At 35.9% G+C, this 17578-nt stretch overlaps 1 protein-coding gene across 36 annotated transcripts in view; it reads left to right on the forward strand.

The window, feature by feature from the left end:
* Positions 1-17578, forward strand: part of NRXN1 (neurexin 1) — a 1058790-nt gene that overhangs the window by 1016688 nt on the left and 24524 nt on the right. For 21 of the 36 annotated variants that reach the window (XM_074331970.2, XM_088796171.1, XM_088796167.1 and 18 more), the window contains one exon: positions 11382-11469. In XM_074331970.2, the coding sequence (XP_074188071.2) occupies positions 11382-11469 (88 nt within the window). The remainder of the gene's footprint in view (positions 1-11381; positions 11470-17578) is intronic. The other 15 variants (XM_088796166.1, XM_088796173.1, XM_088796176.1 and 12 more) reach the window with 1 other exon arrangement.

Below are 17578 nucleotides of genomic sequence, written 5' to 3' on the forward strand. Positions count from 1 at the left end.
GTGGCAGAGCTGGGATGTCAGCCCAATCTGTATCGCTCATAAACTCATGTTCCTTCCATGCTTAGTGGACAAAGAGAAATTTTCTGCTCATAGACACATACTTGTTTCATTTGTCTCACACCTGAACTCTCCGTGCTGCTGAAGGCAGGGAAGTCTGGTTTTCTATTCTGTTCCTTTTCCGCTTAACTCTTTATTATCCAAGGTAGTCAATAAATGACAATGAATGGATACATGAATTAATGAATGAGTGAATGAATGGAAGAATTAATCAAAAGATAAATTTTACGAGAGCATTTTGTTCTGCACTTTATTTCTTGGTCTGAATGTGATGGCTGGCCTCAGCCAACCCTTATCTTCATGTACTTTATTTCAGGAAGAAGATAAAACTTTCATCCTGTAGTTAGATTTTGAAGGAAAACATTATAAAGGTATAGTTTCCTTATAATCAAATAAAAGTACTTACAATTTAAGACTATTGTAATAAGGTTCAGGGGAGAAAGGGAGAGTTGGGGGAATATTACATAGGAAAAGAACTCAGAATGATTGTCACCTTTTTTTTTTTCCAGTCCTTTTTATAAAGCAGGCTATATCTTATTGCTGTCTCAAAGGACAGAAATGCTTCATAAAGGCAGGCAGACCAACTTATTGAGAGACGTTTTTAGCCCTTCCTTCCTTCTAACTTACAATCATTCTCTCTTCTCAGTTAAAGATAATGTCACTTTTTTACTATTTCTCTACTATAAATTTCCAGCCATGAGGTATAACGTAGAAATCAGTTATAAAATTTTATTGTCACTTCTAGAGATCTTAGAAGGCAGATAAAATCTTTGAAAAAGTGTGATTTTGCCACAACTCTCATCTCCCACTTTTAGGAGTTATACTACTGGAAAATAATCTATACTTGCTCACTCTTTTTTTATTTTTTTTTTCTTGAGAATGTAATGAGCTGTTATAAATGAGCAATTGTGACAAACATACGCATAAATGTAGTGAGTTTAGGATTACCGTCAGGATAAGATTATTTGAAATGATTCTTCCAATTCAGGTGTTTTGTGTAACATTTCTTCTATTTTTAAAGTTCAAGATGAAGCCTTCACTCTTAGATTTATTAATTCTATTTTCACAATCATAATTATTTTTATATAAACAAAACCTCAAGTCATACACCTTAAATATACAACTTTATTTGTCACTTATATTTCAATAAAGATGGAAAAAGTGTCATTACACTCTGATTACATATACATATACATACGTAGAGAGAGAGAGAGAGAGAGAGAGAGAGAGAGAGAAATAATCACTACAATCAATGGTGATAACATTTTAAATCAACTCTATTGAATTCCTGTGATGTTCTGGGGGTATAAAACATAGACGTGGAGCCGGCCCGGTACTCAGGTGGTTGGAGAGTCATGCTCCTAACGCAGAGGTCGCCAGTTCAATTCCCACATGGGCCACTGAGCTGCACTGTCTACAGCTAAGATTGTGAACAACGATTCTCCCTGGACCTGGTCTGCCATGAGGTCGGTTTGAGCTGCCGTGTGCTGCCGTGGGCTACCATGTGCTGCCAGGAGCAGCCGGTGGCCAGCGTGAGTGGCTGGCAACCAGTGTGAGTGGCCGTGTGCTGCCGTGGGCTACCGTGTGCTGCCATGAGCAGCTGACCAATGACTGGCAACCGACTTCCTCAGCCGGGGGGGAAGCACAAGGCTCATAATACCAGTGTGGGCCAGGGAGCTGTGTCCTACACAAATAGACTGAGAAACAATGGCTTGAACCAGAGTGGGGCAGGGAGATGGAAGAAGGGGAAGAAAAAATAGATGTAAATTGTGTCCCATAAGAGTATATGAAATAAGATAAAAATATACCTAAGCAGTTCCCAAACTTTTAGATTTAAACAATTTGGAAAGACAGAGACTGCTGCTATTCTAAAGCACTAAGAAAATATTGCTCAGTGTCTTATAAGAGTTAATTAGCATGTTATTAATCCATATGTAAGACACAACCATAGGCAGTGTCATATTATAATTACAAATACAACCACTACAATAGAAGCATTGTGCTGCATGGATCACACTTAGACAATCAGTCTCTTCTCCCCTCGGCATCTTCTCCTCTTCTTCTTTCTGTCTGTCTTTCACTTTCCTTTAATAATTACTGTGTGCTAAGTGATTTGGTTTTCCTGTTTCTCTGTTCATTTAGATGCTCTAGATATAATAGGACATGAATTGGAAGTAAACGCTGGATGGGGAGATAAAATAAATCAGGTTGTCACATCTTCTAAGTCCCAGGAAAGTGAACAGGAGGAGAGCTTAGAGAGAGCTGCAGTATCCCCACGTCTGTGCAGTAGCTCTCCAGGAGATCTGGCCTGGAGAACTGGGAATCCAGGCCAGACCTCCTGGATTGGCACCACCTATCTTGTAGGTTACTAGGGAGATTGACACGTACACCCAAAGTTAGCAGTGCCAAGATGAATCCTATCCTAGTATAACAGGGATCAGCCTCAAAAAAGCAGCATTCATGTGAGGGGCCATTTGGGGTGAGAGATAGCAAATCTTACTCAACTGAGGGGACAGAGGATTTCAGGACATGAAAATGAAATTTATTCAGTGAAGTGGATATTTGGCTGCTGTCGTTAAGCATTTCCTAGAATCATTCTTTATACTGCCATGTGAGAAACCAAAATAATGTCTTATTAGTTGTATAGTAACTTACATAAACACTGCATTGCGGAAACTTGCATATTTCCAAGTGCTTTCATACATATCAAATTTGATCCCCATAACATCACTGAGTGATAGAGAAGTTATTATGATTCACATATACAAATGATTATGCATACAAATATTGACATATATAGTATATATGTTTATATATATAGTATAATTGATGCATATTACTCATGGGATCCAGACTGAGACTTGATTTCTGGATTAGTATATATTTCTCACTATTGATCAGCATACGACAAATTAAATTGAAGTTGTTCACCCCTATACCATTCCAAATATGTATTAATGAACTAAAGTATGCACTATGAGGAATGAAGAAGTCAAATATGGAAGCATGGAGTTCTAATTTAGCTATAACCAGCAAAAATTGGATTTTCTTAGTGTATGAATGATATAACATTGTAACATCTGAGCCAGATAACATTTACTCTCCATCACTGTTTGATAGAAACACTCATAGATTTGCTGCTCAGATATTGGCTTAATTGGGGGAGCTTAGTATACAATCTTGCATATATTGAACTCGGGTCAAAAAATAAAAATCAGAAAATCAACTTCCTGTTAACTAAGTCATCATCATTTCCAATCAACCACACCTGTATTTCTTGCTGTTCCACACTCCACGCACTGTGTGGAACAGAAGTTCCCATATATCCCAGATGAAAACTCTATCAAGGAGTCATTGGTCATGGTACTACCCAGTAGGAAAGAATTGTAGATAACTCTCTGCCTGTGGCTCCTTCGATCCTTTTCATTTTGAACCCCCCATTCTAGGGCCATCATGTTAATGAGACTGCCCTGTTCAATGAATGCATGTATTTGGAGAAACAACCAGTATTACTAATGAATGGTCACTTCCATTTATTTATTCCCAAGATGTAATAAGAGATAATTTGACAAACCCCTAATGATGCTTGTATGAGAGACAAAGATAAATATCTCATTAGCATTTGGGTTGTGGAAAACAGTAGTTAATAAGAGAGACCTTGGAAGTTGGAAGGATTTTCATCAGTGGACTAATGAGAAGAGAGACAGAGTTCATTGAGTTAATTTTGTAGCCAGTATGGTTTGCAGTGTTGTAAGTCGAGGGGAAAAAGAGGCAGGAAAAAATTCAGTAATTCACATTTTCTTTCAGTCCCCAAGAATTTAGTTATGCATTTATGTGTAGAGATGAGGGACAAGATGTTTAAGATCTTTAAAAAATAAGTTAAGATTACCACAAGTCAATAAGGAACTTTCTGTGTTTACTCCATTTCAAAATAACTACAGTTAAATCAGTATTTGAATTTTTGTAACTGGATTTTAAAAATTTGAACTCTATCATTCATTTTCTTCCCTTTTTAGTGTCACTTAATGTGCTGCCCTATCAAGTGATGCAATAGCTGTGTATGTGTGCCTCCTTGGATGTGTTTTGTTCATGACAATTTTAGTGGTCAGTTATCTAAAATCCAAAACTCTCCTTTTGCCACTTTTTAAGCTTATTTTAAACTTATTTCATCATGTATCTTTATAAGCCACATCAAATCCTTTAAATAACAAGATGGTTTTGGAAGGATGGATGGGTAGATGGGTGGATGGATGGATGGGTGAAGAATGATGGATGGATAGAAGTCAGCTGGAATAAGAGACAATCACAGTCTACTGGGGGTGGGAATAATTTCATACCTTTGTCATTAATTAGCAGTATAATTGTGATCAAATAGAAACACTTAATTTTCTAGCTTCAGTTTCCTTATAGGTGTAATGAAGAACTGAGACTAATGCTCACTAAGGAAGGTCTGGCCCAGTACAAAAAGATATATGACTGCGTGACTAAATTTGATTCCATTCCCTTACGTGTTAGAGGCCAACAATGAAAGCTTGAATCTTGGAGGCATGTCAGTCAAACTATCCATCATTGGTATTTTACAGTTATAAAATCTGCTTTGGCCTCATAACGAATAAGGATTTTCAGTTCAACCTGTGTGACTAATTAGTCCTTTCAGTCACAATAGTTGGACTAGATGTTCATATTGACACAGCTAGAAACCTAAATTTGCATTGTAAACACCTGTCAGTGTTTATTTAATTTGGAAATGTCTAAACCTATTTCACGAAGTGCTTTGTCCAAAAGCAAAACAAATAGACAGGGAACACATTCGATCCCACACATATTCTAGTTTCCCTTTGAGCACCTCTTCTCCACTACCAGCAGTGTTTGTAGGGCTTAAACCCCCAAATTCTAATTAATGAGAATCCAGGAAGATAGGTTATTCCAATGGCTGACTAAAAATTTAAATTCCACTTTAATTTTCTCTTTTGGCCAGCTCTCCTACATTGCTTTAGCTAAAAATGGAAATGCAACATGAGCATAGAGGTCATCATTAGCTTTAAGAAATAGTACGAGACATACTATCTTTTTGAAAACATAAATTTAACTTTCCTGACACCAAGTTTCCACTTTGCAGGTTTACTATTTTACATAACTTTGCTAAAATATGTCTTTTTTTTTTATTAATCAGGAATCTGGTTGTTTTCTTTCTTCCATAATTTCTTTTAAATTCATTTTTCTATGGCACTATTTCCATATCCCTGGCCTTCCCTTTGAGGTTTGCCTGTTAGGATGACCAGTATCAAATGCATATCAAAGTATACGTTAGAACAAGTAAGATATTGTGATCTCTTTACCATGGTGGAATTTTTCTATCCAACCCATTTTCACTGCGCTGGAACCATTGCATACATTTTAAGCAGCCAAGAACATTTTGAAGAAAATTGAACAGCTTTCAAGTCTGTCTTTTTTCCCAAGCAGACAGCTGATTTATGGTCACTTGTTGTAATAACCTAAGGCATCAGTTGGTAAAAAAAAAAACATTAAAGAAATGTGAAAACTGGCTGTTTTCAGGGATATTTAAGCTTTGCCCTAAATATTCATGAATGCCAATGTTCAAACCTTCAAATAGGGTAAATGAGTGTACAAATGTGTTTTTTGTTTTGTTTTGTTTTTTTGAGCACACTTAACTGTAACACTCAGGATAATAGCACCTCGACCTGCATTCTGAATAATCATGTTGGTGAATATTTAATGAAGTAATAGATATGGGAGCACTGTTATATTTCAAGAAAAATAAGCTATTTGATTGTTTATATTTGTATTAATGAGCAATTTGTGCCTGTGCTTTAGAATAGAATGGGCACAGTAAGTTATTTGGAGGTAGGAACCACAATTTACACCTTGCTAGTTACCATATTTTAATGCCCATCAGAAAATTCTATGCATAGATGAGGTGTTGCATATTTGTTGATAACTAATTAATCCTCGTTTTCTTTGTGATCCATGTACTAAAGCTAAAATTCATCCTTCGCGTATTGGATCTCAGCTTATTTTTAGTTTTATCGGATTAGTGAGTCATTTATGTGGCATCTAATACTCAGAGAAGCAATTGACAAATAAGAACCACAAGCTTGATTGAGACAATAAAAACTACCATAGAATCTATGCAGAGCCACTAAATTCCTTTGCACCTTTAATAGGATTCTTGATTAACTGAAATTACCAATTTGATATATTAATTTGATTTGATTTGATCAAATTGACCCACTGTTTGGAAATTGTATATGTGTATTTACAACTGGGTTATTTTTCTTCAGTTTTTCCTCTTGGTGAAAATTGTGACTTCCCCTACCTCCTAGAAACTTCTTGCCCAATAGATTATCTGTGCAGTGGGTCAGACTTTTTTGGGGGGATTCGTAACACTAATTCTGAATCCTAGCATTTTCTGCACCCCTCTTCCCCCAGGAAAGATACCTAGCAATAAGTTTTTCTGGAAAGACTATTACACTATTAGATTCAATCCTGAAAGCCAGATATAAATGCTCTCTCTCTTCCAGAGCAGCTTCATATAGACAAAAGTATCAGCAAGAACAAGCGTCCATCAATTAGCCAAACATACCACATCTCAGCTTGCCTCATACTCTGTCCATCTTTTGTCCCAATCAATTCAATCTAAATGTCCTTCACAGCAGTGAAAGATTGGGGTAAATATTATACAAGTGAGCACCATTGCTTGAGACAAACTTTTTTTTTTTCACTTTGTCTTTAGATGTATAGCCAGACAGACTACTGCTGTTTAGAAACAAAGTTTCAATAGAAATTTTAGAGTAAATCACGGATTTCTTAGGGGCATCACATTCACAATGGGCATCCTTTTGCTCTTTTCCTCACACAGCAGGTTTGTCCTAGTAGAGTTTTCTTGGTGTTTTTATTGGAATGTATCACTCTTCAGCAAAGCTGTCTATCATGAGGAATAAAGTCTAGGAATGCTGTTCTTAGCAGAGGTATATTTCAGACTAAGTTTATGTATCTTTTCATCATATCTTTTCTCCACACTGATATGCAATTGTGCTGTATTTTCAAAAGTGACAGCAAGCGAATGTGCAGCAAATTCCACCATTAAAGGTGGGAGAGGGGAAGACTCCCTGCAAGTGAGAAAAGAAAACAAAAACATCAGTGTCTCTGTACTTTCTAACCCACTAAATGGGCCCTCCCTAATAATCCTGGATATTAAATAAATTGGGCTAAGTTTTTTTTTTTTTTTAATTACAGTTGACATACAATATTATATTAGTGTCAGGTATACAACATAGTGATTAGACATTTTTATGCCTTATGAAGTAATAGCCCTGATACATCTAGTACCCATCTGGTTGGTCTGACTTCTTGCTGTACATTAAGAACATGCTTTCTCCCCCATATGGATTACATTGTCCAACCCTATAACATGTTGATATTTATCCATTGAATGTGATGGATTAAGTCTCAGTGTTTTTATTTCCTGAATTCTGTTCATGTCCTAAAGGTTAAGAGACCTCAGAATTTGTAGCAGACATTTTATGCAGGAACAGATGCTTGCCATGTGAATGTATAGACCACTCTGAATTAGGGAAAGCCAGCATGGCATTTTGACCTCTGAGTGGTTAAATGTCCAGTTAGGAACACTTATCTAAATGGATGGTCATATAAAGCTAATGCCTTTGCTTGACCACTATTCTGTTTCTTTTACCAGGTAGTCTCTTTCCCGAAAAAAAAAAAAACAAAGAGAGAGAGAGATAGATTATAAGCATCAGGGAAAAGTATACTGCAGAATAGAATTGATTACTGTGACACATTTGAGTTTCTTTCAACAACTCTCTCAACAGCATGTCATAGAGAGGCAGTTCCAAACACAGTGAATTAAATTTAAATTACACAGCTTTGGCTAGAAAATTGTTTGTTTAATTCAGCCTCCAAAATGAAATTTAATCTTTTTCCCTACACTCGAGCCACTTCCTGATTTTTCATAGTGATGATTTGTGCCAACGCCTATTGATTTGAGATATTTTATTAACAAGACTATAACTGATTTTTAATTTCTGATGGAAAAATATGAAAAACAAAAATGCATCTTCATTATACCAGGAAACATATGTTAAAAAATAAATCATAGTTTTACAATAAGGTCATATTTGTGCAATGTTTTTCTACTGTAAAGGGCTATAGGACGTGCAAAGTAATGCATGACATGTTTGGTTATTATAGGTACTGTGTTTTGTGAAAGATAACACTGAGAACATTCTAGCACTTTCTGTTTGCTGTGGAATTGTTCCAAAAGGCTGTTGAAGATAGAAAATAGACCAACTTTTAAAACAAAATTTAACTTGTATGGCCTAAATAATTTAGTCTGCATGAAACATTATATACTGAGTCACACATTTTTTAGTCCATGAATTTCTTTTAAGAACCAGCCTTTATTATATGTACTTGATGTTTGATTTCTAATTCAGAATTTGAAACTAGGCAGTAAAAGATGGAAGTTTAGTTCAACAAAGTACCAATATAGCCACTTTATTTTGATATAAATGCTAACAGGAGATCTTAAGTAGAGAATAATTCACATGTACAACTTCTGGTTTAATATCTAAAATCATATTATTTATAAATGTGCAGAAAAGATTAAATTGGTGCTACATTCATGAAATAATAACAATAAAGTTGATAATATTGCAACTTTTATAGGCATTTACAATATAATCCTATTCTAGGTATTTTGTGGGTACTAATTTAATTTACAAAATAGGTACTATTATGCGCTCCAGTTTTTCAGATGAGAAAAATAAAGCACAGAATGGTTTTTAAACGTCTAAAGCAGGGTTTCTCAACTTCTGCACTATGGGCGTTTTGGTTCAGATCATCTTTGTTGTAGCAGGGCTATGCTGTGCATTTTAAGATGGTTGGCATCATCCCTGGTCTCAACCCATTAGAAGCCAATAGAAGCCGGCACACCCCTCCCCCTCCAGCCATCCTCAGCTCAATTGTGTCAACCTGTAATCTCTCCAGACATTGCCAACTGTCCCCCCAGGTGGAGGAGGGGAAAGGGGGCAACATCACTGCTGGGACAAGAAGCAGTCAATTAAAGAATTTATTCACATCCTCTCCCTTCTCCTATCAACAACAACCATATACCGGTTCCAATATAGTTAAAATTCCTCAAGGAAAAGGAGAATTCTCTTGAAACTTTGAAATTAATTTTAAAGAGCATGCAGTGTGGTTGAGAAGAAAGTAGCTTTCCCCTCGAAGTTGGCTCTAAAAGAAAGCAGATGATCTGCTCTGGGGCGAAACGGAACAATTGGCCTGCAAGACCTCATAATCCAATAACTTGTTATTATCAAGTCAGGTTGGACGTTATCCGATTGTGCTTGTGCCAAAAGGAGGATAGGTTTTTGTCTTCTGACGCTCCCTTTAATGAAAGATACCTACGTGACTATCATAACAATTGCTGGTAGTTATCACTGACCAAACAGTTACAATTCCAAGAAAACTGGTACTTTTGAACTTCATCTTTTAAAATAACAGCACCAAAATAATGAATCCAATTGCCTAATTATCTCAGCGGAATTAAGAGCAAAATAATGTGAAATCATCTCAAGTTCTATTTAAATTCTTGTGTTTGTTTAAAATTATATTGTGAAGCATTGGCCTCTGAAACAATACTTTATTCTTAAGGAATTAAAAACCCTGCCCTTGAAAGATTTTTACACCTAATTTTTATCACAAAAATATATCATCCCTCGTCTTCAAAAGGGCACAATTTTCTTAACATTTATTTTATTTATACTTTAATCTCTGGTTGTATTTAGTACTCCCTTAATGAAAGCAAGTCATATCATATTTCTGCTTTTTCTTTAAGGTAAGGCCTATATTTTTTTAATTTATTAAGGTTTAATTGACGTATAACATATCAGTTTCAGGTGTACAACATGATTGTGTGTGTGTGTGTGTGTGTGTGTGTGTGTATACAGAGGGTGCCAAAAAATGTATACACATTTTAAGAAAGGAAAAAACTACTAAACTTGTAATACTCAATATATACCAATAACAAAAGATAAATACAAGTCATTTGTATACATTTTTTTGGTACCCTAGGTACACACACACACACACACACACACACACACACACACACACATTGCAAAATGATCATTCCAATAAGTCTAGTTAACGTGCATCATCATTCACAGTTACTTACAAACGGTATTATTTTAATTCCACTTTTAAAACAGGATTTCTTCAATGTTGCGGTTCTGAGTATTGTCTAAACAATTATAATCTCCTTAAACCTTAGCAGATGTAATGAGATATTTTTCTTCTTGTACCTTGAATTCTCTCTGTGTTACTTTAGCGTTAGCCAAATCTGATGCAAACCTTCACAGTTTCCATGCAGTAACTATGCTAAGTTCACTGCTGCTTTTAAGTGGCAGTAAAGAATAACCTTTGGTGCTTGTAAATGTGTTGATTATGTGACTAACTGCTAGGATTTACACATTCTGGTTTTTATTACAGTGATGGTTATCTTTTTTGGCTGAAAGTGCCATGAAGCAACTAGAATGTCACAGAGAAAACTGTCACCTCTTTCCTATTTACTGTAAAATACCATTCCTCTCAAATATGCTTTTCTGTTATTATGAAACCTTAATGATGAAAAGAACAATGCTGACACGATACATCCTTCCTAACTGTTGCAAAAATGAGATCTGAGTGTGAAAGCTCACTACAAATTTTTAAAATACCATAAATGGACTCCATTTGCTTCCTTTTTTTGCAGCAGTGGAAGATATTCTCTACTTAATCTGTGTTTCCTAATAACGACAAATTATATCACAGATTCATCAAACTCTACCTGGTCATGAATGTAAAAGGTTATATCTATCCTGCTTTTAGGAAGCCAGGCACAAGTACTGCATGAAACCTACTGGTGCATACATTGTAGCACTCCAGGGCTGTAATAAATTTCAAATCATCTGTTTCTGCCAGGTTGTGTCAAACCTGTGTGACACTGTGTACAGCTTCTCTGTGCAGTTGAATGGATGGATCTCTACAAGCTCACTACCACCATTTCCATGTTCTCCTGTAAAATAAGCTATAACCAAGTTTTCACAGATAAGCAAATACTTCCATGACATATCTAGACAAAGTTGGAAAAATGTAAACTCTGTGTCCCTGGGAAGGGAAATAGTGAATTTGGTTTCTCAACCTGTCAAGTAAACACAAACAGTCTTACACTTGTCAATGAGACAAAGATGAGAAACTCTGTTCGATCCCTTTAAAGTAATCTACTGAATGTGATTCTTTTACAGACTACAGATGACATCCTGGTGGCCTCAGCAGAGTGTCCCAGTGATGACGAGGACATTGACCCCTGTGAGCCGAGCTCAGGTGGGTTAGGTTAGTCGACTTTTTTTCTTACTTTCTTTGCTTTACTCTAAATCTTTGTTGCATGCTATTGTCCTTAGAAGAGCCTTGCATTTATGTCTAGAAGTCCATTCTGTTAAAGAATGCCTCATTATGAGGTTAGGGTTCATGCTTTTACAATGGATACATTTTTACATTTACTGAGAAAAAAAATTAAAATAACAAAACAAAAACCCACCAAGATGATGTATTTCAGAAGAAGCAGTGGGGGACAGCACACAAGGCTTACTGTTCACATTTCATTAACTTACAATGTAATTTTTGTGTGTAATGGTATAATAGGCTTTCCCATGGGTCACCCATGGTAAAATTGTAAGGCTTAAAAATTGCAGTGCATTGTGGAAAAATTATTTGACCTTTCTACTCACAGAAAGTCCCCACCACTCACTCTGCCTGCAAATTATCTTAAGTGATAGATTTCTGAACTTAGGAAGTGAGAGTATTATGGCAGCAGTAAAACAAACAGCAGGTAGAGAGTCCTTACTATATTTAATGGAGAAATATTTGAATCTCCCTAAAATTCAAGCTGACATATTTTAACTCTAGATGATGCATAATTTCTCCTCTGTCTTTTTGATATGGTGTGACTGACCAACACATAAATACTGTCTCCATGCAGCCTTGTACCGTTTCTTCTCCTTTTTATTCAATGGTGGCTGTAGACCCTGAAAATTAATAAAATAATAGTCAGGGTTTTATTCCAGATATTCTTAATATCAAGTATTAGGGTCATTTCCATAGTTTCCTTTGTAAAGTAGTGTTTCTTAGAATTCAATAATTGTCTTGTTTAGAACAAAATGAGTGAGGTAGATACGGACTAACTGACTAAAATGAGTGAGGTAGATAAGCTAATGCATGACCTCTGGAGATGTCACCTAGACCACCAGGAAAAACTTCATGTCACAATAAGATAATTTGCATTCTTGTGAAAATATCACTTTTAAATGAATCAAGTCATTCTGATACTTGGATTTACAAGAGGGGGTCCAGGATGCGTAGCTTGCATTCCTTTTGGTCCTCCCTTTTCCCTGCTGATTGTGGCAGCTATTCATTTATTCTGATCACTTAGAGCATCTGTGGAGGAGCAGGAGCTTAGCAATCGGGTCTCAGCAGGAGAAGGTTTGGGAGATCCAGACTGGCTATGTTCTCATCCTCTGCCCTCTACCTCCACACTACCAATCAAAATCCTCAGCCTCCAGAATTTTCTTTCATACCCATGTATTGGAACTCTAACGATCATGTATTCCATTCCTCCAGTTTCTTGATCCCCAGATCCATTTTGGTTTGGTTATCTGGACAGATGTAGTCCCTTCAGCATACCATCTTGGGTCCCTTTGCCAAGATCCTCCTGCCTTTGTTTTCATTGGTATGCTCATTCTCTCTTAGTCCAAAAAAGAAAAAAAAAAGGAAGAAAAAAGTTATCCTTCTTTTGTCCATTACATCATTCCCATCTCTTTGCCTTCTCCCTCCCTCAAATTTCTTCTTTGCTGATTTCTCCTCCTGTTCTCACATACCCAACCAGGACATTCCATTTTGTATCTGATCTTCTCTGAAATCCTTCAGCATGGATTGTTTAGAAAACAGAGTCTGGTGTTTGGTTGTACACTAATGTGTGTGTATGTTTATGTTTGATTTTGTTTTCTCAGTTAGCATTTTCTAGAGAGCCATCAATTTTTTTTTCAGTATTTTCAGCTGTATTAACAAAGTGTTGAAAACAGTACAGGTGCTTACTAATTACAGTACTTGCTGATTTTCCTCTGGCTTGAATCCTTTTGCTATGTGAGTAGAGGCTATCGTTCTTTTATATAGAGTGCTCACCTTATATAGAGTACCTATTAAGCCTTATTGTGAGAACTCTCATTGCATTTAAAATTGTCACTTTTTTTTTTCTTCTTGAGCACAGGTAAATGATCCAATTCTTCCAGCCTTTACTTATGGGTCTTACTAATCATTCCTTAAAGACAAATTTACTGTCTCTCCCTTTCTCTGGGGACACTGGCCTAAGAACAGGATGGGGTATGCCAGAGAGAAAGTAGCAGAGAGAAAGCAAAAGATTACCCTTTTGTCATTCACCTCTCCTTTTTATTCATGTGACTTTTGTTGGCTTTGTTAAACATTATAGCACAATGGAAAGTGAGGAGCAGTTTGTTAGTTGCCATACTCCAGAGAATCTTTCGGCCCTTGTTTTCTTTACCACAGTTAGCACTTATCTGTGAAAGAATCTTGTTTACTTATCTGTTCCTTACTTGTTCATCAATGTATGGCTTGCATCCCCCCACAAGAAGGGACACTCCATGAAGTAAAAACCCTGCTTGCTTTGTTCCCTGCATGGATTTGTTGTGTAAATTTTAATTTTGTTCTACTACAACAAAGTCTGTTGTCCAGTACACAAGACACAACAGTTATTGAACTATCTGATAACTACTTCAATACTCTTGTACCAAACCTTATTTAACTTTTCATCCTCTCCCTCGGAGCTTCTTTCTTTACTCCCTAGTTTTCAATTCATCAATTCCTCTTAGGCTTAAACTTCAAATTCTGTTGCTTCACTGGGATCATTTGCCGTAGGCTTTTCTTGTGATCTTACCTCTCCTTGCAAGTGTCTTGATAGTGTATTCCATGAATGGTTTCTCTTTCTATATTACATTCTGTAGGTGAGATCTCTTTTCTACATTGCCTTGTTCTGTCCAATTCCCTGTGATTTTTTTTCATGCCCATCTTTAATAATTCATGTAGTGTTGCTCTTTTGGTAGAATTGACTCTGTTTGTGTGACAGCTTCCTAAGAAATTCTTAGTTTATATGATATTTTTCTATTTTCGAACTATTTTATTTAGAATAGAGGGAATTTTTTTAAAAATCCTCTTCAAATTTGAATATTGTTCTATTATAGGACGCCCCTCCTGTAGGTCTTTGTCTCTTAATATACTGTTTTTCTTAAATATCTTTTTCTTACTTTTCATGTTAAATACAAATAGAAAAGAACATGGACAAAAGTTGTAGCTGCTCATGTTATTGGACTTTGGATACTGGATACTGTTAGCTATAGCTTGATAAAATCATTGCAGATTACCAGCAGATCATATTTTGGAAAACTGGCTTTTTAAGAAAGTGACATTTTGAGTTAAACATTCAGAAATGAATATATCTGTTATGTACTTTTGCTACCCCTTAAGCAAGTGAAAGGATATTTTTTTTTGTAAAGAGATACGTAATTACTTTTACAGATGGGTTGTCCAAATCTTGTGTTTCACACTAGTGTTTCATGCTCCCTGAATATTTACATATGAAGGTTCTCTAATCACCCTGACCCACACCCCCTTCAAAAACTGGTTACTTCTCTGAAAAAGTACTATGTTCATTATTTAGGTGCCTTCCTAAGACTATTAATGAAACAAACAAACAATTGGGCATTTTTCTTGCACACAAGTAAATTACGTCTTCTATCAAGTAATTGATGAATTTGAATTACCATGTGGTTCCTCCACTCAGAACTCTTAATGAAGACAGGCAGTTGTATATTTGATGGATTGTCAGTTTCACCATTGATCACATAGTATGGAGTCCTACTGTGCACTCACTGCTCTGTTAAGTTTTGGGAGCAAAAATAGAACATTTACACCTTCAATTCCATTCCACAAAAGGACATCTTTCATTCTACCCGGGATGCTTTAGCAGCTATTCTTTATGATTACCAGGTTCTTCATCTTTGACATTAAAATGTCACCTATTTTTCAGGTTATTGCAAAAATTAAAATTAATATATTTAAGATACCTACTGCAATGCCTGCCGTGAAGCAGGACACGAATTACGGCTTTTCTTTTTCTCAATTTAGTTATATAAAAAAAGAATATTGAAGCCAATTTTTTTTATTTTACCTTTTACATAATGCCATTACTTTTCCTAGCTGAAAATTGGTGGGCAACTGATGAAACCACTCAGGCCTCCTGATGAGAACTGTACATGTTGAAACTATATGAGGAATAACCACCCTGGGTGGGAAAACATGGAATGCAATTATACTTGTTTCCAGTTATATTGTCTTGCACGGTTAGCAATGGGTGAGAACTTCACATTAGTATAAACAGTGTTTCAGAATATGAGCGGGTAACTATGCAATTCAGGAGGTCTAACAGAATCCCAACTCTTAGATGACCTATAGAAATCTGAAGCATCCATTGGTAACTAGGACCCATACCCTAAAATGCCTACTTCCAGCTACCTGGACATGTGACAAGTGGATGATGTTTTCTTCATACCTTATCTCAAAACACACTTGTACCTTCTGTGCTTTCCCCTTAACCTAGAAGTACGGTTGTTAGATTAAATGAGTCAATATATGGAAAGCATGTTGTAGAACAGTGCCTTGCTCAGTGCTATATCAGTGTTTGCTGTTATTACTATTTTATTATATAAATATACACATATTCCAAGATATTTTTACATGAATAATTTTTTGGAAAAGAGATTTTTTTGAAGTCTTATGTTTTAGTTTACTTAGTAAATTGACAAAATGGCTACACTACAGTTCCAAGATGAGTCAATCACATCAGTATATCTTAGTCTTGAGGCCCTCTTCTAAATAGACCCCTTTCTCAAAGCTCCTGAAGAAATTTGAAAAGGTAATTTTTATGTTGATATCTGAGACTGTAAATGAAGATAATGACTCTTTGGTGTGGAAGCTTCCTAATGAATAACTCTAATTTTTCACTTGTTACAAAGGGAATAAGAAGACCAGCTTGCAGTTTCCTGGGAGACCTATTTAGGAAGGACAATTTCCTTTTTTATTTATAATGCTAATAATATGTCTGTTCTCTTTGTGTGGGGGCCAGGGGTAGCTAATAGGATATCGGCCCACTTTCATATCAATTAAACCTTTGCCAAATGAGAAAAAGAAAAGCTCTATTGAATTAAAAAAATATCTCAGTAGTTAGAGCAGAAGAAAAGGATTACCATTTTGGGGGCAATCTTTGAAGCATTAGCTGAACCAATGGGGATGATGTGGTCAGTGCAGCCCCTCAAAGGATAACTGTTGATTGCTCATCAGTTGTTCATATTGATCAAGGTTCAGGCTATATGAGTAATGACGGACCACGATAATAACTAGAATGTACTGAAAATGCATTCTGCGCTCATTGTTCTTAGTACTTCATAAACATTGTTTCATCATTTTACAAAACTGGAGTATTTTCATATTTCAGAAGATTGTTTGAGCACTCAGGCACCTTGCACATATGGATTCATTTTTTAAATATTCATGTAAATAATTCCATGGCTGGCCTAAATTTAAATTTGATGCCAAAGGTCCTTTACATGTATTACTATTCGTTAGGCTAAATTTGCTACAATTATCATGTAATTTTGAGAGGTTTTACAGTGTGCTCTTTTGAGAAAAAAAATCAAAGGATTTCTATTGAAATTTCTATTCCACTAACTGCATTAGGACTAAAGATATGTATATTGAACAAGGTGCATCTTTTCATTAAATAAGTAATCACAATCAGTTAAAGCAGTATATCACTTATTAGATCATATTTTTAGAGACTGATTAGAAGATAATTCTGTGCTACATTTAAATTTGGGGTATTTATTATGTGATTATTCAAAAACAAGTTTAATTAGCCAGTAAATGAGCAGTAATGAGTTCTCCATTTTTTGAAATATCCAGAGCATCTCCTGAGCACCAGGCCAGAGTGCTCAGCTAATCCTAGGTGCAGGATCAGGCAGCAGCTGGATTTGAGCTACTGATAGGCTGGTTGGCTTTCAGTGTGTGACAGGCTGGTGGAGAAATCTTTTTTCCATATAAAATTAATTATCCAGAAAACTGAAACAAAAAATGAACTCTCTATAGTTCAAATAAAAAAAGTCATTTTAGACATCGTTTGCACTCACTTTTCCCCGGTTTTTCTGAGAGCGGTAACGTCAAAACGAAAATTACGTTGGACAAAGTTAAATAGGCAAAGAAGATTTATTCAAGAATATTGCAAGAGAAGGAGGCCAGAACTCAACTCTAGCTCAAAAACAACAACAAAAACCAAAACAAACAAAAAAAATCAGACTGGAGAATTTTAAAAGCTGAAGTC

This window comes from Rhinolophus sinicus, chromosome 2 (genome assembly GCF_057876585.1).
Source record: "Rhinolophus sinicus isolate RSI-liver-muscle chromosome 2, RSI-T2T, whole genome shotgun sequence".
NCBI lineage: Eukaryota > Metazoa > Chordata > Mammalia > Chiroptera > Rhinolophidae > Rhinolophus > Rhinolophus sinicus.